General features: G+C 36.7%; 2 protein-coding genes across 9 annotated transcripts in view; both read right to left on the reverse strand.

Moving 5' to 3' along the window:
- hdac8 (histone deacetylase 8) overlaps positions 1 to 910 on the reverse strand; it is a 31,894-nt gene extending 30,984 nt beyond the window's left edge. The window contains exons 1-3 of one of the 2 annotated variants that reach the window (XM_039668798.2): positions 696 to 909; positions 251 to 303; positions 16 to 146 (exon numbers count right to left, since the gene is read on the reverse strand). In XM_039668798.2, coding sequence (XP_039524732.2) covers positions 16 to 146; positions 251 to 303; positions 696 to 809 — 298 coding nt within the window. In that variant the 5' untranslated portion in view covers positions 810 to 909. Of the gene's footprint in view, positions 1 to 15; positions 147 to 250; positions 304 to 695 lie in introns of both variants that reach the window. The other variant, XM_039668797.2, reaches the window with a different exon arrangement.
- A 759-nt stretch (positions 911 to 1,669) lies between these two features.
- phka1a (phosphorylase kinase, alpha 1a (muscle)) lies at positions 1,670 to 24,790 on the reverse strand. 7 transcript variants are annotated; one of them, XR_016155192.1, is made up of 34 exons: positions 24,552 to 24,790; positions 24,245 to 24,380; positions 22,900 to 23,058; positions 22,360 to 22,407; positions 21,556 to 21,724; positions 20,745 to 20,827; positions 20,566 to 20,646; positions 16,875 to 16,973; positions 16,615 to 16,761; positions 16,463 to 16,516; positions 13,586 to 13,708; positions 12,720 to 12,815; positions 12,461 to 12,568; positions 11,429 to 11,507; positions 11,207 to 11,341; positions 10,939 to 11,048; positions 10,579 to 10,723; positions 10,397 to 10,475; positions 10,141 to 10,304; positions 8,182 to 8,352; positions 7,437 to 7,525; positions 7,203 to 7,342; positions 6,953 to 7,106; positions 6,737 to 6,816; positions 6,570 to 6,648; positions 5,686 to 5,815; positions 5,490 to 5,591; positions 5,232 to 5,347; positions 5,070 to 5,103; positions 4,685 to 4,738; positions 3,610 to 3,771; positions 3,174 to 3,227; positions 2,100 to 2,300; positions 1,670 to 1,989 (listed from the first exon to the last, which is right to left on the reverse strand). XR_016155192.1 is itself a non-coding variant. In XM_089128797.1 (34 exons), exons 2-34 carry the CDS (start codon positions 24,320 to 24,322, stop codon positions 1,816 to 1,818), a joined length of 3,705 nt encoding a protein of 1,234 aa, XP_088984923.1. In that variant the 5' UTR covers positions 24,323 to 24,380; positions 24,560 to 24,790; the 3' UTR covers positions 1,670 to 1,815. The 7 variants fall into 7 exon arrangements, 5 of the variants coding, with proteins under 5 accessions (XP_088984923.1, XP_088984925.1, XP_088984921.1 ...); XR_016155191.1 differs by having other exon boundaries at positions 3,610 to 3,774; XM_089128797.1 differs by having other exon boundaries at positions 3,610 to 3,774; positions 5,065 to 5,103; positions 24,560 to 24,790.
- Positions 24,791 to 25,751: the final 961 nt, after the last annotated feature.

Consider the following 25,751-nt stretch of genomic DNA (forward strand, 5'->3'; position numbering starts at 1 on the left):
GAATTCAGGTCTCACCCAGTCCAAAGTCACCAGACTGAGGGTCATCATTGTCCCCGTCCTGACTGATCTTGTGCAGGTGCTGCAAGTAAGAGTCTGTGTGAAACACGGCCATCTCCTCTATTGAAGCCATATGTGGCTTTACCACCCTAAAAACCACACAAAACAGTTTCAATAACATAAACATCAGTTAACATTATTTAGTTACGTATTTAAAAAACACATATTTAAAAGAAAACGATGTAAACTGCACCTCATGTATTTCAGTAAGCCATACGCCTCAATCAATGAATGCACCATACTCGCCTGTGAGAGAAGGAAAATAGTAAAGAAATTCAGGAATGTGTCTTTATATATTCCATATATATTTAACTAATTGATTAACACATTCATGTAGTCTTTATATATTCCATATATATATTTTTAACTAATTGATTAACACATTCATGTAGGCTAACGTTACTAGTAACGTTATTTACATTCCAAAGTTCTGTAATTTAAGAACACCACAGTAATATTTACCACGGAAGATGACCAAAACATGGTACTTTTTTCGTTAGTTCAAAGTCAATCGCGATTCCATTTGAATTATTTAGCTATGTCTCTGTTTGTAATGCTGTGAAGTATGAAGCATAAATCTGGCAGAAGACAGATGTGTGTGCTGTGTTTGGGAGTGTGAGAAGTGCAGCTCATCTCACCCGGTTTGGCACTTTAGAAAGCGAGTCACATGTCTGGATGTATTCCGGACTGTAAACATACACCACACTGCGATTTTTGCTTTTGTCATTATTACTGTCGCTTTTATCACTCATTTAAAATCGAACTATTAAAATCAAAGCTCCTCATAAATCGACAGAGAGCCTTGCTCAGGTGCGCTATGGCTGAATGTTCCAACAACAATGAACGTTACAACAATATGATCGTCCGTTATTTCAAAATAAAAGCCCGAATTTGTTGTCAATTTACTGTAATGTTTGTCAAGATAACGTGCTGGGACAGTAAAAACTGACAAATATCTGGATAATTCAATAAATAATAATTTTAATTAAATGCAATAGTTGTAATGTATTATATTAAACAAAATAAATAAAAGTTACTATCCCATAATGGCTTCTATTCAAGTATAAAAGTATAAACAAACATCTACAATTACTATTACTCATAAAATGACAGTAAAGACAACAAATGCCAAAAAGTCTAAAACACATCTATAAACAAGTCACGCCTCCCCATTAGTCGTGGATGTAAACACACTACTCATCATATTTTATGCAGTACCTTTATTTTTATCCTGCAAATAAAAACTAAAAAGAACAAAACTGAGTTTCATGCTGAATAGACCTAAGTCAGGAGGATAGACACCATATAAAATTTTACATGGATGAAAATTAGGCTGTAAGGGATACACCTACAGTCTTTACAAAGGCACTATAAACATCCTAGATCACAAATGATTTTTAAAATACAATACTTGTTTTACTTTCCTCAGCTAAATAATCTGCATTTGTTTCAATTTTTGCTTAATTTATTTTACCCATACACTGTCCTCACTAGCTCATTTATGATCCTGTCACAAATTAAATCTGGTGCAACCCTGACTATAAGGTCTATGGAGAACCTATTAAAGGACTACTGTGACAAGACAACACCATCAAACTGAACTTCCAAAGCATGTGGTCAACAAGTTTATTCAGTCTTGTTCAAAACAGTTACATATTTTCTTTGATCATCCACCGAACACAAACATCTCAATAACTGCTCTAAAACAGGTGTTTTCACTATACAATAAAAACTATAGTATTTAAAAACTTCATGGTATCACTGTACGGTACAGGCGCCACTAGGCAGAAAGTCATGGACGTAGGTAGCCACAGCTTTAGTGAGGTAAGTCATGGTGCCAAAGCGGCCACTGGGTGCAGTATCATATAGGAGCCGGCAGATGCCTGTAGACTGATCCTTTTCTAAAATACTATCCTCTGCACCTAGATCCTTCTGCAGGACAGAGAGAGAAGATATTTTTTTTTAATATTTGTTAATAATACATTGTTGATAACACATACCATAATATATATACCATACTTTTTTTTGTTAAATACCCATACCTGGTCCTTAAAGAACATGTCATTGGCGATGTGAACAACCTTCTCTATGTGGATGATGCTCCCAATGCTTTGTATGTCCACATCAGCCAGCATCGTAAGTACCAGGATCCCTTCCACCAGCAGCTGCCTATATTCAGGCTGAGGGACACGGTTCAGCACCCTTTCTACATGTACCGCAAACTTAATCTCACCTGGGGTCATCTGGAGAGAGTGAGAGTGGTGGAGAAGGAAATCTGCAGTCAAAGTTTAAGAAAGCAATTAGTGCAACATGTTAAAGGAGAACTCCGGCGAACAATGAACCTTTGGTCTAATAAAACATCGATACCTAGTCAATCGTTCTCTGAGTTTTGTTTTCATGATAATCGAATGTAAAGAGTTTTATCTCTAAAAACTGTTTAGATTATACCGCTAGTATATGGGGGCATATAAAAGGAAATTGCTAGTTTATACCACTAACAAGGGTCAAAATGGCCCCACACTCACACAGTAACATAATGAGGCTCCATACATGCAAAACGAAGCATTGAGAACTTTGTAAGTGTACAGACCGTTTAATAAGAAGATACTTTATGAAGACAGTTCACTTCGTGTATACAGACAGGAGCCATCTTAAAAAATAGTCTCGATAAGTCGATTCCCGAACGCCGTTCATACAGTTCAGATCACTCAGCACGATGTTCGTGGTTTGACTTATCAAGACTATTTTTTAAGATGGCTCCTGTCTGTATACACGAAGTGAACTGTCTTCATAAAGTATCTTCTTATTAAACGGTCTGTACACTTACAAAGTTCTCAATGCTTCGTTTTGCATGTATGGAGCCTTATGTTACTGTGTTAGTGTGGGGCTATTTTGAGCCTTTTTGGTGGTATAAACCAGCAATTTCTTTTTACTTAGTCAATGCCCCCATTACTAGCATTATACGCTAAACAGTTTTTAGAGATAAAACTCTTTACATTCGATTATCATGAGAACAAATCTCAGAGAACGGTTGACTATGTACCGATGTTTTATTAGACCGAAGGTTCATTGTTCGCCGGAGTTCTCCTTTAAAGGATTTTTAAAAGGGCCCAAACCTCTCTTGTAGTAGAAGATGGGAGCACATATCCTTCTATTGAAAGGCCATGACACTGCAGGGAGAAAACAGAAAATTCATATATTTCACTATTTTACATTAAAATATTTAACCATCCATTATTTTTAACATTGGAGCAGGCAAGATCATTTGTAATTTGAATGTACCAGGCTTCCAGGATCATCGGCTTCCAGTTATTTTTAGCTGTACAAAGCAGCTCATTATGATGCATGATATTGCAATATTATTTTAAAGCATTGTCGTAATTATAAACTCACTTATTTGTAGAGCCTATATTTACAGCACTAGTTATTTTTCTAGGTCTCAAATCACAGAAAATAGCTTACTTCCACATTGCAAAATGAGGATGATCAAGGTCAAGTATTTTTTCTAACTATTTCATGATATTAACAAAACACAGCTTTAATTCTTCCAACCTTCTGTAGAATCTTCCAGACTTTTTGATAGAAGCCTACAGGAACTCTGTTGAGAGCACCATCAAGCCTTCTTCTGCGCAGCCACTGGCCCTGCCGACTGTCCCGGGACGCCCCGACACTCACAGAGCTGTCAAGCCCATCAAACGAAGGCATCCGGCTCCTCTGCTAAGGTCAACAATTTGACCAATTTCTTGGTTAGTGGTATGATGTACTGTATTATTGAAGAAATGGTTTCTTCATGATAAATAAAATGAAAATCTACTTCACAAAACTTTGATCTGGTGATTAGGAAGGCATGTGACTTCATTATTCTGGGGTTTACAGACACCAAGTTTGACTTGGTTTAATAGAGTGGTTAGAAGTATTTGCATCCGGTTATATAGGAACATCATTAAAGAAAGGTGGTGGTAACAAGTTGAACATCTAGTTTATTAAAAAGACAGAGTGAAGCAGTAATGACATTTTTTGTAGGCCAACCCAGAACTAAGCATCAACCTGGTTCCCTCCAACAAAAAAGACCAGAGGATTTTCCCATTAAATTACTGAGGAAATAAGGTCTGTGAAAAAACAAACGTTTATACATTTTGTTCATCAATATAAACTTCACAAATGTAAACACCTTTTATGAATTTTGAAGCGTAAATACAATCTGCAAAATTAAAATGCTAAAGTTAGGCTTTAAACAAACTACACCACAGTAGTAACAGTCTTATTCAAGACACTTGAACTCACAAGCTCGATTTAACTGGTGTGCTTTATGTCATTCAAAAAAACATAAAAATATCACATTATATTCACAAATTAATGTTAACCACAGACCTTATTTCAGGCTTTTAACCAAAACTTTGAATTTTAACCAAAACTTTGCTTCAGAAGAGCAAAAATACTAACTCTTTTCTGGGGTTTAGGATAAAAGGATAACTTTAGGATAACCCTTTCTGGGTTCACATCGAATAGTTAAATTATTTTTCAGGGACAGACTATTTGCACATTTTGCAACTCTTTGTAGCCTTATCTTACCCTTCAAAAAATCAAAGGGAAAAGTAAATATGGCTTTGAAGTCCTAAGCACTTACCCCTGACTCCATTGTCCACTCACTTCCAGTGTCGAAAGATTGACCTGATAATGTCTACAAAGGGAAAAGACAGACACAGGGATGGACAGTTTTACAAACTTTCTACAAGACAAAACTATTTTGAGCCTCCTTCCACAATTATGTTCACATTACCCAAAGAATTAAACACCATGCCATGCACCTTCAGACCCCGTGAAACCTGCACATTTTTCTTTAATGCAATATCCAGATTTAAAATTACAGTGGATTTCCCAACACATCCCATAACCAAATTGAGCATCTGATGTCAGGTTTTCTCTTTACATTTTTAAGTTTTTGAACTTAATTTGAGACTAGACCACATAACATGAGACTGAGTCACGGCTCATTAGACACATCACCTTACTTTGGATCGACCATGACAATCGGTGATCTTCCAGCTGAAAACATTTAAACACTATTAAACATATGGCTATAGTGTTTACATGGTTTAATTTTTATATCTTATAATTGTGCTTTTGTAGTTTCTGGCTTGAATGTTTTTGGTTCTGGATGAGCAGTCACCTACCATCTTCATGTCACTCTTCAGTTTGCTGATGCCAGCACGCTCACTCTTGGTGGCACCAACATTGCCAACCTCATGGATGGAGATGACAGGACTGGCGCCGGGCTCAACTGAACGAACTGAACAGAGAATATGCACACATTCAGACAACCAAACCAACCAGAGAATGCTAAATGCATTGCTAAATGTACTGACTGACATATATTTAACATTTTCCAGCTCAATAGTACAGAAAACTGTTATTTTCATGAAGTCACTCGCCACTTCTCTGAACACCAAATTCTTTGCCACTCAGAATGTGGTGGAGAAGATTCTTCAACTCAGAGGGACTCAGTTTCATCAGACTCTCAGTGGCCTCCTCACCTTCAATACACATAATATACAGTATATATTAAAAACTATACAAACATCCTCAAACCTCCTAAAATGCACTATGAACACATGATAAATGCAGTACCGGAGCAGTTTAGAGATTGGGCCAGCTCAGTTGCCATAACCTGAATGATGAGGCCAATCCGCAGCCGAAACATCTCACTGAACAAACTGGGCTGCGTTCTGATGATCATTGCGAGGTACACTATGATCTCCTAACACATATACAAAAACAAACATATACACTGAAAACAAACCTCAAAAAATATTTTATGAGCAAGGCCTGAACGGAATCAGCACCCAGAATTTCATTGAAAACATGAATTATGAAATATTTTGGCTAATTTAATAATGCTTTCATCTACTGACATAAGAGTAGTTATATCACCTCACAATTTATCATGTTCAAATAGTTTCCCCCCACAATCAACAGAATAAGTGAAAATGTTCTGTGTGCTTTTGGTTAAAATATTTACATACACTATTGGTTAAAATATTGGGGGATTTTTATTGTTTCTTGCAAGTCTCTTATGCTCACTTACTGTAGGCAGCATTTATTTGATCAAAAATAAAGTTTAAATAGTAATATTGTGAAATATTTTTATATTTGAACATATTTTAAAATGAAATTTATTTATATGATGGCAAATCTGAATTACTCCAGTCATCAGAGTCACATGATACTTCAGAAATCATTCTAATATGAGGATTTGGTGCTCAAGTAACAATTCCTATTATTACCAATGTTGAAAACAATTGATCTGCTTTATATTTTTGTGGAAAATGTGATCCATTGTTTTTCAAAATTGTTTAATGAATAGAAAAAAAATTTCGTAACATTTTAAATCTTTAGTGTCACTTTTGATCAATTTAATGCATCCTTACTGAATATAAATTCCTTTAAAAAATCTTATTGACCACAAACTTTTGAACAGTAGTGGAAAATCAACATATGTTTTTGCGTGTAACCTGTGTGAGGATGGCGATGGTGATGTTGTTCTCGCTGGCTTGATCAATAAGTAAGGCAAGTTGGTCAAGAGGCAAAGGCCTGCAGAGAAACATCCATATTACACACACAATCTACCAATATTGTGCAGCATTTTAGTGTCACCTGAGCTGGGAATATGAAAACTCACGCAGTGATAGTCTTCTCTCTGGGCTCTGGCGGTAAACCAACAGTCAAGTGTTTCTGATGGGCCAGCAAATCTGAGCAAGCCTACAAACATGACCATCAAGCAAATACAGAACAATTCACAAAAATAATCTTATCCTGTAAAGTAAGAGTGCCAATCTAACAGAAAGAGTGCTAATAGCCGGTATTATAGTTCCTTTTAACACAAGCTTGTATTTACCCAGTCCAGTTCCTCCACTTTCTTGCGGAGCATGCCTGAAATCATACGGATGAGATCCCAGCAGCGTAATTCTCCTGCCTTCTCATAGAGCTCCACAAGCAAACTCTTAACAGTGGTGCCGTTCCCATGCAGCTGAGTATCCCAATCCATTCCCCTGTGAGAAAACACACAAAACATTAGATTGAATACAAAATAAAAACAACTCTTGTCCACACTCATAACTCTGATTAAAATGTGGCAAGGGTCTTACTTGTCTTTGAAAAGGATAAAGAGGATGTCTGCCTGATCATGAAGGCTCTCTGTGTCTTTAAGCACTTGGACTAGACCACTGTAGTCAATGCCGCCACGAGTGTCCCGAGGCAGGTTACAATCAGAGGGCACATCTGGACTCTACCAAGTTCAATTAAACATATTAAAGTGTTTTCTGTCATCTCAGTTTTGCATTTTTAAAAGATCCTTTGTGTGTCAGTCTGCATATACACACATGACTGGTCCGTGGTCCCGGGAAATCTTTTAGATTAAGCGCAGGCTGAGGGGAGCGGAAAAGCTTATTGGGAAGATACATGTGCACATCTGAAAAACAGACAAGGAACAAAAAAAGACAAGGCAAAACTGAACAGAAATGTAGACATGCAAATGGTATACTCTTTGCCTTGTAAGACAAATGCCTGACAGATTTGCTTCCAAATAACAGTTTTTTTTTTCTTTTTGCCTCAACTGTTGCTTGTTCACTCAAAAATTACAATTCTGTCATGATTTAATCACGCTCATGTCATTCCAAACCTGTATTATATTCTGTCTTCTGTGGAAAGTAAAGGACAATATTTTGAAAAACATCTCATATATAAATACAGTATATATATATATATATCTTTTGCTGACAAGTTTGGGATAACATATACAGGGCGAGTATACAATGATAGAATTCATGTAAAAAAGGACCAGGCTCTTGAAGCAAGTTATGTGGCAGCCTGGTCAGGTGGAACTACACACCTTTAAGCTTTTAATATAACATCATCCCATTCATGCATCCTGCTCTTTTTTCCACTGCATCTTGCAATGCTATTTTTCAAAGTAAAAAAATATATTTGCTACTTCAATGATTCTATGAGCACAAAAGACCCAACTAATCAATTTTTGATTCATTGCTGACTATTTGCCTTATTGGTTGGTTGTTGCATCCCTAAAACTTCCCCTTCAACATGTAAGAGTTCATTATTTCAGCTCACCGTGGATTTGGAGCTCCTTTGCTTTGTTCATAAGAGACACCATCTCACGTGTCTTAATGGCTGCAGCCTTGAAGCGACTCAGTCCTTTCGCCTCTCCCTCGACTCTGAGTCCCCGCTGAGGCACCGTTGCAGTTAACAGCTGGTCCAAGTATTGTGCTAGATCATCTGTATCTGAGAAAGAAAGGGTTAGAAAACTCAGGATAAGAAAGAAAGAGACGAGAGAAAGAGAGGTTGTTGGGTTGGATGTGGAGCAGCAAGATGCTCAAGTAAAGCAGTTTGCAATGCATTATGTGACATTACAGCCTGCAGTCTAAACGTGATGATACACGGGGCAACTTTTTGAGTAATGTTGCTGGCGAATTTTGTCGTCAACGGCAACCAGGTGAGACAGAGCCCACGACTGATCTAAAGTATCCAGATAGAAATTTGTTGCCCATTCTCAATGGGAAAGTGCCCAAGGAACATCATCCTGTATCATCACCTTAAGGGTAAATGCATTCCTTGGAGAATCATTCAAGCTTGAGAACACAGATTATTCGGGGGGATTTTTTATAAATCAATCATCCATTTAATTTTTAACAGGAATTTGGAAAAGAAGAGAAAAAAAATCACAATAAAGTAATATAAACAATGCAAGAATCTTTAAAGACATGATGCGGTTTTCACACTGCAAGTGCTCACTGCAAATGATCAACATCAAAATAACACATTTTGCAATGATGGTGGAGAAAAAAGGCTAAGATGCCAAAGTAAACCAGAAGAGTTGAAGGTCAGAGATGTTTAAATGTTTCGTCCAGCAAATTCTACATTATAAATACTGTTAAGGTCATTTAGTGTACTTAAAATCCATTACACAAACTCTCCCAAAAGATCAGACTCAAAAGATTAAAGGGGTGATGAACTGAGAAATCAAATTTTCCTTGAGCTTTTGACATCTAAGAGGTCATCGTATTATAAGAATATCCTGTAAGTTTCAGAACTGAAAACATCCTTGTTAGTCCAATAAAAGCTTTTATTGACACCAGGGTCAGCAAACGACTCGTTTTTAAAAGTGGGGAACTATGACGTCAAAGAGGATAAAACACCACCCCCGCAGGAGAAGATCAACGTGGCAGGTTTAGCCCCGCCCACTGATTCGCGCATCCACGCATAGCTAAATAAAATAGATGCCTACCTCTTGAGTCATTATGACAATCCGGATCGAGCTACCTAGCAATACAGAATATTTTTAATGACGTTCCAGCTGATGAGGTAAAACATCGTCCGTCTGTTCGCTTCATTTCCCTAAGGATTGTTTTGTAAACAAGACTGGATTTGCAGACCAATTAAGAGTAATGAACGGTGATGTGCCGTCTATATTGGATCTGACAGGAATGGTGCAACACACGGACTCTGGGTCGAATCATTCCGGTTGCCATTTTACAACATTGGACGATGTCAAAACAATTTCCCCCAAGTGCATCGACGAGGTAAGTTGAAACTCATTATAATATGCAAAACTGTTATCCACTCACAGCAGTGGGCGTTTACCTCCAAATCTTCAGTGCGAGATTCCCATAAAAACCAAGCGTTTTTCAGGTTGGCTCACAACTTGGGTACAAAATAGCTTATTACTTATTCATTTAGATGTTTTTGAATGCAAAAACCAAGCGAATGTCATAAGTTGACCTCAGACAACAATATAATCAAATTTAAAAAGCCAGATCATGACCTCTTTAAAATAAATAAAATGTGGGAACATTTATGCTAAAATGTAGCCTAGGCATAATATCAATGTAAAATGAGGACAGAACGTCCTCAGAACGACATAACAATAGCACACAAAGGAACAGAGTTTACCAACGTGTGCTGTTTAAATCACAACCCTACATCAAGGACTTCAACTCACATTACCAACATCAGTAATCTGACCATTTCAAACAAAATCTCTTTGCCAGAATATTCATTCTTTCCCCTTACCATCACTGAAGTTCAGGTCATGCACAGCACCACTAAAGTAGCTGTCCTCAACATCATCATCTTCATCCCAGCCCACACTGGAGCGTGTCTTACCACTATCGAGGAAGCTCAGATGAGCACAACAAGACGTGGTCACAAACTCAGATAACTTTCCAGTCTGGATCCTAGCAAAATTGAGAGCAGCAAGTGAGCGGAGAGGGCCATTGAATGTGTATTGTTGATGATATGATATTTATTTACATCCTCATTATCTGACCTTGCCCCTCCAAAGTAGCCATCCTGAAGCTTCTTAAGTGTGGCCAGCACAGCAGGTTCCAAGTCTGTGTGGTCATGGTCTAAGAAGTTACACACAAAAAATTAGGAAAAACCTACACACTTCAAATTTAATATTGTTTTCTCGTTGACCCTACATTATCAGAGGCACTAGTTTTTACTCACTAAGCAAGGTCTGGGAAACAGGAAAGGTGACGGTAGGGCGCCCAGTCATCCTCCAGCGAGAAGACAAGTAAGACAGGTCAGTGCGCAACATTTCCACGATCATCTTGTTGTCCAGGGCCAGATAGAACTGCTGATGATCTATGAACTACAGTACAGCAACGTGACAAACCCAGAGACATGAAGTAATGTAAAATCATGTGAAATGAAAGAGAGAACATTTAGGGTATATTTTAAAAGCTTTATGTGAGTAATTTCTGCCTCGCCAACTTATTTTTATTTAACTTCTGCTGGGTGATAAGCAGTGGCTCTCTAAGTCAACATAAGGCTCAAACATGCCTAGTTCAGCACATTATGAAGAACCTGAGGTGTGAAGCTAAAGATGGTGTTGCGGATGATGTAAAGCTTGGAGGTTCCCAACACGCCAATCCTACGGTAAGGTCTGCCGGTCAGCCCCAGTCTCTCATTACGCCCTTGGAGAAAGGCAAACACACACACTCCCTAATTACATGAAACAAATATTTGTGTCTGTCTACTGAAAATATAGCTGACTGTCAAAAGCAATAGCGTGTTTTTGTATTTCTTCATACTAGTATCAAGTGAGACTTTATTATGGTGTACCTCTTCCTACCTAGTCTAGCATAAATGTGGCTGAGAACCCGAGATGGCTGCACTCTGATGGGGTGGATGTCTGCCACTGTCTCCACATCAATCCCATTCTTCTGCAGGAGTGCCTTAATATCTTCATTCTCAGCAAGGATGGACACTTATCAGAACAAAATGCAAACATCCAGATGAATTTTAACCATGCAATGCATCACATCAGCTATTGGTTAAAAATGTTGAAAAATACCTTGTACAACAACATCCGGTTTAGGGATGGTTGAGAACCTGCGGTTTAAAGGGTCTATCTCTCCTGGAGCCAAAAAACCCTGAAAAGGATAGGATAGGAAAGGTAGAGGTGTTTTTCATACTTCCCCAAATATAACTTGATACGAAAGACTGTGTTAACCGAATATTTTACATCATTGACTGATTTTTTTTTTTTTTATTGGAAGGCGGTCCGTCATTTTGACAGATTATGAGGGTGATCTACTCTAACTTGTATTGTAATTCCCACCCTTGTCCAGTTGGTGGCCACTGGTGCAGAAGGAGGACATGCTGTATTTGCATAATCTGGTCTAGTCTATAGAGTGCCGAAGTTATGACGTCACTCTGTAGGCCAAAATGCGGAAGTGAGTTAGCATTTTAGCACTACGGTTCCCTCGCTCTAAAGCCTATGGGATTTTTGAATGGGTTTTTGCTAAATCGCCTGAAATAAGGTCTGTGGTGAACAAAGCCTCTAAATATTTTCACGTTTTGATCTATGACATAGAACACACAGTTATAATAACCTGCTTGTGTTTTTTTAAACTTTATTGTGTCTGATTGTGTTTTTTTAAATCTTTATATAGGCTTCAAAATGTATACATTTTGGATTAACTTGTAAAGATTATCTTGCTAGACAAAACATGTAAGGGTCACAACCCTTTGTTGAACACAGATCTTATTTTTTGCGATTTTCCAAAAGTCTATGGGGAAATTGCATTGCTTTTCGACCGAGGGAACCCATATGCGCCGCTATCTTCCGAGTTGTCGTACAAAGTGACGTCATCACTTCGGCACTCTATAAACTCAACCTTTAAGTTAATGATTGTTTTTTTTGTTTTTTTCAGTTCACATTTTTTTAATTCAATCAAATGTCTCAACATTAAAATATGGAAATTAAAATGAAGAATAATTATAGATTAAGATTACATATTTACGAGAAAGTCTAACGCAACTAGTGCTTGGTACAAAGCTTTGACCTGTAAGTATAGCAAAGACATGACCTGTAACCTCTCACCTCTGCCAAAAGGTTGCCCAGGACATAAAGGGACTGGCCCCACTTCAGAGGGCACTTTCCCAATGGGATCCTCTCCACTGTGTGAGGATTAACATACTCTTCATCCACCTGAAAAAATGGGGGAAAAAAAACTATGTTATCAAAAGTATAAAGAGCAAATTTCATCAGAATTTTGACATGAAATTCTAAGTTGACATGAAGTGAAATTTCACTGATATTCCATTTTTTGTTTTAAAAAATGAATTTAATAGTGTCTTACCTTATCAGGAGGAACACTATAGAGCTCAGGCAGCAGCCGTATACCATCTTTCTGTTTGATCATGATACCTTCCAGAGCTTCTCGGTACTCCTGAACCTGAGAGGACAGAAATGATCTTGTTTGACATATTTTTAACCTCCAGAAAGTCACTCTTAAAGCTTTGCCTTTGCTAAAGTCTTTACAGTTGCTGCCAGAAGCCTTCTGAATTCTCTCTAATCCACTTGAAATAAACAACACAACTTTTACCATCAGATTTTAAAACACTAGGCATTCTAAATGTGACTGTAAATGGTTACAAAAATGTGCATCATACACTAAATGACCGAGGATCACATACTGTACTACGCAGCTGCCTGCGAATCTTTCAACTCCAACTGCCCAAAACCTGCAGACTGGATCTAACTAGCATTGACTCCTTCAGACTGCAAATTGGGGCAAAAATCTGTACTGAAGTTGTGTAGAGTATTCCAGCCTTTACTAGTATAACTAACTAACTAAATGTAACTTTAAACTTCCTGCAACAGTATCTTCACTATGTCTGAAATCACACTAGCATCTGCACTAGCCCTTGCCACTGATTCTTAGTATTTTGGTGATTTCAGTATCTTTAGCTAAATATTTAGCCAAGTGACAATTATTAACAAACTTATGCAAAATATATCATGTAATAGGTTTGATTAGAAAACAAAGTGCACTAAAGAATAGACAAACAATTCAGTAGCACTCAATGCTTTGTGTGCTAATCCTAGCTCTCTTTTGGCAAACCCTGTCTGGTAGAAATGTAGGGTAGAAATACCCTTAAATTTTGATTATAATCGTTTATATTACAAGAATGAGATGGATTAAAAAATAATGAATGTAGGTACCTGCTCTGGACTGTTGATGAAGATGCCATCCAAGATTAGGTAGGTCCAAAAAAGTGGCCACTCGCATTCAATGTTTTCAAAAAGCTTCAGCTCCGCAGATTCATAGTACAGCCTGTTGGGGTCCTATTGGGAAAAAAGGTCATGCATTTGACAATTATGATCAACTTAGTTCATTTAAGGCATATTTAGAGAAGACTAAAGTTACACAGCTACATATTTACATTTCTGTAATAAGTCATATTCAATCTATTATTTAATGTATTTGCTGCTATAATATATATATATATATATATATATATATATATATATACTGTATATTATAAAGTATTTGTACAACCCCATTTGCAGAAAAGTTGGGACATGTTGTAAAATGCAGTAAAATCATGAATCTGTGATTCATTCATTCTTTTAAACCTTTACTAAAACTGACAAAAATACAAAGAAAAGATTTCCATTTTTTCCCAGACCAACTTAATTGTATTATGTAAATGTAAATGTAAAAAAAACATGTCCCAAATCTTTTGTAATGTGTCGCAGCCAGCAATAAGTATATATATATATATATATATATATATATATATATGTCTATGTTTAACACAGCATCACCTTTTTAATCATTTGGGCATTGAAGATAATTGAAGATAAAAAATTGAAGATTAGGAAAATTTAAGATAAAAGAGGAACTTTTGCCTAATACAAGACAGCTGCATAACAATCCATGGTTGTCGTTGTCTCCTTTTCATGATGGGCTATACATTTTCAATAAGAGCAAGATCTAGACTGCAGGTGTAGAGTGTCAACGAAACCACTCTGTTGTTGAATGTGCAGAATGAGGCCTGTCATTGTCTGCCCTAATAACCATGGACTTCCCAAGAAAGATGTCATCTTGATGTCTCTGTATAATCCCAATGCCTCTAAGTCAGTGGTCCCTTCACATACATGCAAGTCACCCATGCCGTTTGCACTGATGCACATCCATACAATGACATACAGTATGTTTGCTTTTGCACTTGTCACTGATGAAAGTCTGGATGGTCCCTTTTGTCTTTGGAACTGATACCTTGATGTCAGTTTTTCTCAAAAACAAGCTGAAATGTGGACTTATCAGAACACAGCACACATTTGCACTGTGTTTTGGACCGTCTGACATGATCTCGGGGCTAGAGGACTCAGTGGCATCTCTGCAAAGAACTGACGTATTGTTTTCATTTGGCATAACAAAGATTTAAGTTGCTTTTCTTGATGCAGCGGCAGATTGCGTTAAAGTGAACGTTTTTCAAAGTGCTTCCGAGCCCGTGTGGCAATATTTAACACATTAGCATGACAGCTCGAAAATTCCTTCCTTGCCCTACTGTACAGAGATTTCTCTGGATTTCCTGAATCTTTTCACAATATCATGTTTGATAGATGGTTTTGTTTTTTTTATAATCTTTTCACTTTTATTTTACCTGTCTCAACTTTTTTTTGAGTGTGTTGCAGCCATCAAAATATTTGTTTAATTATATTTACAAAACACAATTACGTAGGTCATTGAATTATGAATAGAACATTTTTATTATAAGTGAGCTGATTTAACTGTGTGTTGAATATTAGGGTTGTGCCGATAGACGATAGTATCGTGTATCGACGATAGTCTGACATATCGCCGATGGCAGATGCCTTTGACGATATCAATACGATAATTGGCTCGTTTTACCATAATGTATTAAATTATTATTATTAGGCCTATTATTATTATTATAAAGCTAGTATTGTTATTAAATGAATATTAGGAACTACAATTAATTTGCCTTGCCTAAATTTACAACGACATCACCTCATAACAATTGCAACAACACACGCACTAATGAGGACTCCTCTAAGAGAATGTTTTTAAAACAGACTAAAAAACATCCCACATCAAAATTCAATCGCAAGGTGATCCATTCACAAATTATCAAGTGTGCTCGTTTTAACAGACGCAAAATTAAATTTCCTACAGATCCAAGATGAAAACGGCATCGTTGTTCGTCAGTATTTGTTTCTGTAACACATTAACAAAACGTTTAATGACACTAACACTAAAAACAATACAATTACTAAATAGTATTAATAATAATATCACTAAAATAGTATTATAGTTACCGTTATCATCGTCGTCTCTGAGGGAACGCGGCGTTAATGCAGATGCCGAAAGCAGTCCGTTTTTACTTTCACTTTCAGAGATAGAGCGCGTTTACATGCGACGACGTTCTTAACCTGATTATGTTGAATAAACTTGACAATGCATGTGGTCATGTAAACGTTTCCTTTATCAGAGTCAAGTCATAAGTATAAGTATAAACCGATCGACTCAGCTAGACGTTTGGCCCTTGCTCTTGTTTCTATCGGCATTTAAAACACATTAACCCGCGTACTTCGTGCTTACTGAAGTGCGCATGTGAAGTGCGCAGAGAACGCACTGGTAGGGGGACACATATCGCAAACTCCGACTCTTTCTGACCCAAGAAATTATTAAAACGTGTTTTCATCTCGTGCAGAAATAGACCAAAATGCTGCATGTAATGGCATGAGGCTAATGTGTCCGTAAATTTCCCGTTGACAAACAAAAGGATTATTAGGATCTCTTTTTTTTTACTTCACTATACCTGGAAATAACCTGATCCTATTAATAAACACTCCACCTTTGCTAGCAAAATAGAAAAAAGATTCTCGTATATAAAACGAAGTAGGCTAATAAAACAAGCAAATTAATGAGTAGGCTAAATAATCAAGTTAATAATCAAATAAGTTAGCCCCGCCCCCTCACGATAATATCGTGTATCGCCGATCTCACAGGCTGACGATAGGACGATATGAAAATGGAGCATATCGCCCAACACTATTGAATATACTGACCTCTTTAGGAGTTTTGTGGCCATCTCTAAGGAAACGACAGCAGCCATATCTTCCCTACAGACAAGAAATGCAAGTAAAAGGAATAAACCACCCTAGTGTCAGAGACAGACGGCTGTTAAACAAGTTCCTCATGTCGGAGATCAAGATCTGACCTGGAGCTTGGAGATGATTTCCTCTTTAGTGATATTGACTAACTCCATGTCTTCCACAGCAAAGGCTGGATATGAAATGATGGACAGGAGCCCAGCATCCACCTCTTTAGATGTCGAAGCTCTGGGTAACAAGGAGCTCAGAATGGACTGAGAGAAATATATGGTAGTAGGAGGACAGTAATCATAATTTTATAAAGCATGCTGATGCTGAAAAACAATACATAGGGAAATCCAAAGCACTGGAATATCTATAGTCTCACCTGACAGTGCTGGATATCATCTGCTAAGGCATGAACCACAGAGTCAGGTCCCCCTTTGGCCCCAAATAAATTCAAGTCATCAAGGGCTTCAAGTGCTGCCTGCAGTTACAAAGGGTCCATTCATGGGCTGTTACAGTATTTTGTCCTAGCAAGAATCTCAACTCAATAGTCAGAACAAAGCCTATATTTATTCACTGTGAATTGAAATTCAGGGCTACAGACTACAAATTAGGGATAGCCTTCTCTGCCAGAGATGAGTGTTTTATCATTGAGGTTGCCACAATTTAATTTTTAATACTTATTTTTCTGAATTAAAATGGGTACATTCACTCAAAAAAGTTAACTAGGAAGGTTGTGCACTTTACATAATATATTTATATTTAGCTTACTTATAATAATTGTGTTTTTTTGTATTAAGTTCTCTGTAATTATGTCTCAACTTAACAGTACAAAATCCTTACGTGTTGTCTAACAGTGTTGTGCAAGTTACTTCCAAACTGTAATACATTAGGTATTACTTGTTACTGTTATTTAAAAGTAATTCATTACCTTACAATATTACTGTCCCAGAATTGTAATGCGTTACATTACTCATGTATTACTTTTTAGTTACTTTTACCAAAATAACTAAGTAGAACTCAACTTTGGGGCTGTAACGATATGCAATATGAAACCGAAATCACGATTCGCCACACGACTCAGATCAACGAACCTACAGAATCGCGACAAACCTCTACCAACTCCAGCGTTATTCTCCTTACCGTCCATATCCAATGCTGCCTTATCTATAAATTAGGCTATTAGTATTATTTGAAGTTAACATTATAAAATACGTAGACACCACAAAACTAGTTGAGGGTAAATTATTTAAAATTGGGGAAGTCCAGCATTATGGACATGATGACATTTGCAGTCAAAACTTGAAATAAAAATTCTAAGAAAATACATGTATTGAAACGTATATACTTCCTTAAAGGACTCCAGACATTAGACAAATATCAGTCTGTTTTATTTTTAATATTAGGGAAAAGACACACATTCATGCGTGACAAAAAAAATAGGAGGCAAAATCGATTTTTTGTAATTCTGTTAATTACACTGCGCAAATCGGATGAGGAAGGGTTGGCTCTCCAGTCTCCATAGAACTTAAAATATTCATTTTATTTTAGTTTTCGTGTTCGCATTTATGAGGAAAAAACAATGTTATAGACGCGACCGCTCTGAACTGGCACTAAAAGACTGCTTTAAAACTTTCACATAGTCTGTTGCCTTTAAAGGTGCCATCTGTAAAAATTGAGGTTAAAATATCCCAAAAATGAGCTACACGCATCAAAAGATTGAGAAGAAATAAGGTTGATGATGTCATTAAAAAACTGACACGTTATAGTGCTGCCGAGATATTAATCTGAATTAGCATGCTAAATTACTAGCCCCGGCCCGGCAGGTGTCGTAATACCAGTTTCGACCATGGGAGGCGGTATGCGGGCGGGCAACGTTAGCACCAGCCAAACTGCAGTACACGAGTGAGTCGCGCTCGCGCCAGCTTGTGTTTACTTGAACCTGACGTCAGTCGTGTGGAAAATACAGCCCACTACTACATTTCAGTTCAGGGAAGAGTTAAAAAAACAATAATTGGTCGATATTATGCATGAGGAATACATTTTGGTAAGTTGTAGCATACTTTATCTTTTAACAGTGTTCGTGTTCTTTTACCATTAGCTAGTAGAGATGATCGGTTCACGTGTGCTAGGGATCTGTCGTGTAAAGCGCCAATACTGTATTTATTGTTTGAATTGCATAATAAAATGAACAGAATCTGAGAGTTGACATCGGTCTCCGTGTCCTTTTCTGTGCATGACAAAATTGATGTGTGGCGTGAGAGTGTGTGAAAAGTGTTGTGAGAGTTGGCAGCTCTGAAAGACGCTAGCGTGGTCCACATCAGGGAATGCTGTCGGTCAAATTAATTCAAACTAATGATAAAAAATGTAATATGAACAAATCGAATATCATAAAACTAGAAATAATAGCCTGGGCTTTAATTTTCCCATATCGTCGAAATGCACCGACTTGTCTATGAGACGGACCTTATAATTTAGTATTGAGATGTTGTTCATTTAGTCTCTAATCTCTGAAAATCTCCAAATGCTCCACGTGAAACTGCGGTCTTCCAACCTTTTACTATCGTGTCAATTGATTTGATTAATATGCACGAGGGAGACAGAGCAACACAGCACTCGCCCATATTGTTTGAAGACATGAGAGAGCGCGTGGCCGTGGAGGTATTTCTGGAGGTATACTGCCCCCATCTGGTATGGAACATGTTGTATGATTTGATTTTAAATCCCAGAGGGCACCTTTAAGAAGTAAAAGCAGACAATACACTGTAATACAACTGTAATACAAGCCTCACTGAACATGTAACGAGTAAAATATTACTGAAAATTGATTAGTAATGCCTTACACTACTGCGTTACAGCAAAAAGTAATATGTTACTGTAATGTATTACTTTTGTAATGCGTTACTCCCAACACTGTTGTCTAAACACAAACCATTTATGTTGAGTAAAAAATTGCGTACATCCAGAGGGTGGCAGTATAGTGCGTGCCAACTGCCATTTTGCCAGAACTTAATTTGATTGTGTTCAATCTGCTTCTAAATATATGTACAATTTAAGTTTACTTAATCCGTTTGTGTTGGATTACATGATTGATTTGTGTTGCATTAACTGAAACTTTGCGGTGCTAGTTACAGTAGTTCTCTGCATGCTTTGCATATGGTTGAATTAAGAGAGAATAAATGTTAAAATTAAGTGTTATTTTATCTTTTTTGAGAAATTTGGAAAAGGCGAAGACTTGATAGTGTGTAATTGTGTTTAATGTAAAATTACATTAGAATTACTAGAACTATTTAAATTACAGCGGTTTACCATTGTGGAGAAGAGTGGAACATTTTGTTTGGTTGTCGAATGATTAAAATAGTTTCTATTGCTAGTTTTTTTCTATTTCTATTTTCTATTGCTAATATGTGCTACTGTTAGCAAATAGCTAGCTATAGTCTATCAATTTAATTATGCGTCACTAAAATAAATGAAATACTATGGATTAATGAATCATGTCAGGAAGCCTTTAAAATTTCACGCTGAGACTACTTAAATTGGGTCGGTTGAAATTACTTAATTTCATGATGTTGAAGTTACATGAACAAATTATGTTTGTTTAACGTAATTCAGTTATGTGGAACCTGTTGATGAAATAAAATTAATTAAAGCCAACATATAATTTTTTTGAGTGTTGTATTAAATGAGGTTAAGGGCTAGTTCCTTGCCCTTAAAATGGTACCATCTTCTCTGACAGAGAACAACCAGACCATTCTTCTCAGAGCAAAGTGTCGCAAGAGGAACAAATAGAAATGACACAAGCTTGCAGAGTAAGTTGGGAAGGAACATTAATACCAGAGAGGCCACGTAGAGGTTACATTGGGCTATGTTCATGAGAGACGTTAATAGACAGTGTTCATGAACACACAGTGTGAACCCCTCCCCATGCACGTCTGAGAGTTCTCAGCTGCTCAAAAAAGGACTGACAACATTAAGTGGAAATGAGTGTGTGAGAGACGGAGAGAGAGCAAGAGAGAGAGACACAGACAAAAAGAAGGACAGTAAATTTGTTTATTTTGTTTTGTTAGACTCACTTTAGCCATCCCGATTGAGCTGGCATTGAGCTCAGGGATCCCCTGATTGGTTTTGTCTCCTCTCTCCCACATCCCATAGTCCTGAACAGTAATGGGAGAAAACTTTCAGTCACAGACACACAGCGTCTCACAAGCTAAAACATATATAAGACCTAAATGATGAATACTGAGAGACTTACAGCCACTTTGTAAGCAGCTTCAATGTAAAACATCAGATTTTGGACTACATCCACCTCGTCCTGAGTGTACACTATATGTAGCCCTAAAAGGACATAAGACACAGCAAAGTATATATGTGGGAGAAGGTAATGCTGGGCTGAAGTCAACTGACCGCAGCCAATCAGACTCTTACTCTCCTCACACTGCTGTTTTGTCAATGAACAGTAAATCTAGTTAGACATGTACTAGGTAGTTTTAGGTTAGACATGTACAAGGTATGGTAGGTAGTTTTTGTTTAGGTCCAAATTTGTTTAAAGTGTCTTTATTTATCAATGTATAATTAAAATGTACTGTAAGTACTCTGAAAAAGAGATTATAAAAATCGAGTCTGTAGGCAAATAAACTCTGCTCATTATTCCATTCGGGACGAATTAAATGATTGGCTGGGCGACAGTCCCGCGCCACCATGGCTACCACCCTGCTGCTACTGGAGCGGCCCACCTGTCCTTGAGCCGGTGTCGATGTCTCCAGAGTGTAGTCCTCATCAGAACAAACAGTGCTTTCATTGTGGAAACTCTTACATGCAAAACACCGTATGTGTTATGAATCTTACGCGAAATTCACCTGTGAAAACGTGTATTAATGCAACCTGTTATTAGCTTTGCCTTATGTTACTAGCTCGTACCCGAACTCAATATATTTTAAACTTTACCAGTATCGATATGTTAGCTTGTTAGTGAGTACTAACAGCCATGTTAGTTGTTGATTTTCATAATGATAAAGAAAGTTATTTTATTACTTGTGATTCACTACATTTCTCCTCTGGAGTACCTGAGGCAGTCATCTGAGCCAAGAAGAGCAAGTAGACGGAGGTAGCGTCGAGCTGGAGATGCCCCCATTCCCGGTCACCCACCACCGCGGCACAGGTCTGAGTGTTATACTTGGCGTGAAGGCTGTCCAAAGTGCTCTTACTGTATTTGAACTTCTCCACTTTGTCCAGCTGTGGGGGGACAAGAGAGAACACTTCAGACAAGTGGTCATTTATGTTATGCACATTTAATCTTGACCCTTAAGTGGGTGCTTTCAAGACTGACAGATAATGATACATAATTATGTACGTGCATTTGTATATTTGAGTCTACATCTTTAAGTAGACCCAAATCAAAAATTTGGGGTCTGTAATAGTTGTTTTATGTTTCTGAAAAAAGTCCCTTATGTTTACCAAGGCAGCATTTATTAGATCAAAAATACAATACAAACATTAATATTGTAAATTAGGTAACACTTTATTTTGATGGTCCCCAAACAGAGATTATATAAGTAATGTTGCACTTACATGTCAGCTTACTCTCAGTAGAGTAATAGTAGACTGTCTGCTTAAAATCTGCTAACACTTTATTTCGGTGTTCCCCAACAGACATTAACTGACTATAAATTACTTTGCAAGTACATGCCAATTTATTCAACTAATCCTAACCCTAACAGTCTACTATAGTCAACTAATACTCTAATGAGACTTAGTAGACATCTAGGTGCAACTTTACCTATAGTCAACAGACTATATGTTTTGCACATTTGTGGAAAATTGAGTTTTCAGCTGCCATTACTGCAGTCAGTGTTAAGAGCTGATGGTACCTGTCGCATGGTGCATTGAAGAAGTGCCCTCATTAATTTTACCACACTCTGAAAGAAGAAAAACAGAAATCAGTGCACACAGACTGCCTCCAAAAACAACACAAGGAACAGGCTCGACTGTGACCTTTCGGCTCATCGTTTAATAGCACAGGCAAGAGTAACATGACACTTCTGAGCCCACTGTAAAGAGACAGCTTAGGTACACTGATACATACACACATGGGGCATGAAAAGACAACTGACCATTCTTTAAAAAAAACACACAAAAAACACGCACAGAAATAGCCTCTAAAATAGCCACAGGTGAATATTTTGGTGTGGCGTCTAATTTAAGATCATTCGAATGAAGATTATTCAACGGTTGCTAGAGTTTGCTCGCGTGATCACAGACTGTCATGCAGTCGAACATATTGAGTTTGTTGGTTTTGTTGAACAAAATGTGAATGAACAAATGTGATTACTGAACAAATATCTTAAAAATTCCAATGGATTAATAAAACAAAAAAAATCTAAACAAACATGTCCCGTCCCAGGTTGTACCTGCTCAAGCTCGTAGGCTTTAGCCTTGTCTTCATCGCGGTCTGCATTCTTCCTGTAAGCCAAACTAAGAGCCCAGACAGACAGGATGCTGTAGACATTGTCCCTCACCCAGGCATCAGGCTGCTCTTTGCTTGCTGGTAACAGGCCTGTCACAGGGTCCTGCAAATTTCCAATACAGTTAGTTAAAATGATTAATAACTACATGATAAATCTGCTCTGCCATTGCCCTCGGTTTGCACACTATCCAACTAATCAATAAGCAAGAATTACCTTTACCACATAGAGTATAACACAAATACATAGTATATGGTAAACTATATATTATGTAGACTACTGTTCAATGTTAGGGATCAGTAAGAAAGATATTAAGTAAATTAATACATTTATTCAGAAATTATGCATTAAATCAAATTGACAGTAAAGGCGTATTTAAAGTTACAAAAATATATTTCAAATATGGTGTTCTTTCAATCTTTCTATTAATCAAAGAATCCTGATTTTTTTTTTTTTTTATCACAGTTTCGACAACAATATCAAGCAGCACTGTTTTCAACATTGATAATAGTAAGAAAGATTTCTTGAGCAGCAAATCAGAATATTACTGTATAATGATTTCTGAAGCAACATGCAACACTGAAGACTGGAGTAATGATGCTTAAAATTCAGCTCTGCCATCACAGGAATAAATTAAATAGAATATATTAAAATATAAAAAAGTTATTTTATATAGCAATAATATTTCACATTATCACTATTTTTACCTTATTTATATCAAATAAATGGTGAGCCTTTTTTTAAACAATTACAATCTTGCTGACCTTTCTTAACATTTCACAAATTTTTGCCCTGGAATTTATATTCATGGGGGTTTTTTTTATCTTTATGAAGGACGGTGTATTATTTGTAACCATGTAAAATCACATAATGTGTTTTACTTAGCCTATGTCAAACACTCAGTCTGAGTTTTGAATTAAATGGAAAATAAATAAGCACACTAGCACAGATAAATAAATGAGTAATTAACAGAATTACAAGTTTGAGTAGCCTAATTGGTCGATATTGTCACTTTCCAGACCCTATTTTTGCACCAAACCCTAGTCAAACTCGGCCCTGAAATACATGATGTAGATTTTATTATACATTTTATAAAGTGTTTGGTTGTTTGTTATTAACAGAACACAAAAATGGGATATATTTTTTTATATAATGTACATAAATACAGATCCAATAACTAAAGAACATCAACAATGTGATACTACTTATAAGAACTTCATTGAATGAAGGCATGTTTAGTGAAAACAAGCTCTTTAGTCAGTCAGTGTAACGTTAGAAATGAAACACTCACTTGGTGACGCAGAATAGTCTGATGAACTATCCGCGCATAGTTGTCAAGTTTAACTCCAGAATTGCTGCGACTCCTCATTTTAGTGCCAAGCAGTTTTGCGAAAAATCTTTATGCTTCAAAATCCACCAACATCTTCCTGCAATAAACCAATTTGGACATTAAGAACAGGAGGCGAGCTGAACGAACTTGAAAGTTGTCAAAGGGCTGCATGGTGCTTAGAGAAGCTCGCGCTGCATGAGTCATGACCAAACTACAAAAGGTGTTTTTCCCGACAAAACGTGCGTAGATTCAGTAAACATAAACAAACCTGCTCACTTAAGGGCAAAATCCGGAAGGAAAGTAAATTTCTCGTGCACACCATACACACTCGTGAGGTACAGTCAGTTGGGAGGATCCTCCGACTTTTCAAAATAACAGTGACAGTGAGCTCAATTATATGCATAGCCTACAATAGCGACACACTTTTGAAAGCATGTCAGTTTATATGAACAAGTCTGAAAAGGCTGGAGATCTTAAGGGGAGTTAAAACTTTCACCTCAAAGATTACTCTTTTTTTTTTTTTTTTTTTTTCAAAGATTACTCATCTTATACAGAAAACGTTATTCCTGACGTCATGCTGAACCTGCGTTTAAATCGGTTTAAATGCACTATGCAAAATATTTTTCTTTTTATAAATAATGAAGTTTGTAAGTCTGTCTATTTATGTATTATTATTTTGATTGATTTAATTTAATTATTTTATAAATTAACTTTATTTTGGTGTTTATTCATTTTTCGCTGAATAATATTTGTTTACGAACTGTGATGCTTGTATTCGTAACTTGAATTCTAATTTTAAAAAAAATAAAGTAAAAAAAACTATGCACATGGATCTTGGGTGGATGGGGGTGTTATTGAACACACGAATACAAAGGTTTGGCTATGTTTTGTTATGTAAACAAACCCAAAATTTGATAATTTGATTATTTTCTTTGGTGCTAAGTAGATTGATCGTAACAGTAAGAACACTTTGTAATGCTCAGCCTGTGTATAATTCTTTGTAAGTATTCAGTGTTGTGTATAACATGTAGAAACATTTAGGCCGGTGACCAGTTATTTTTTCCTTTTGCATAAGTTACCAAAAGCACATTGCCACATTCATAGAGAAATGTCTTGTTCGTGTCCACTAAGTGGCAGTATAGTCTCACCCTATCATGTTTCTAGGTCAGATTTTAATCATCATTAAATTTATTTTAAGGACTTTTTAATTTAAATTTGCTTAAAGTTTAAATTTGCTTGAAGAATTATTTATTTGTTTCCTCACATCTCAACTTATGTCGTCTGAATTCCAAGATTTTCTTTTTAATTTTTTGATTTTTTTATGTTTAAATTAATTTTAAATTAAATTAATTGTTTATGTTTAAATTAATTTATATATATATATATATATATATATATATATATATATATAATTTTTAAATATTTTTTTTAAATACTTTTTTAATGTCTGCTCATCATCTCACCTTCC

Source organism: Pimephales promelas, chromosome 1, assembly GCF_988280905.1.
Source record: "Pimephales promelas chromosome 1, fPimPro1.hap1.1, whole genome shotgun sequence".
NCBI lineage: Eukaryota > Metazoa > Chordata > Actinopteri > Cypriniformes > Leuciscidae > Pimephales > Pimephales promelas.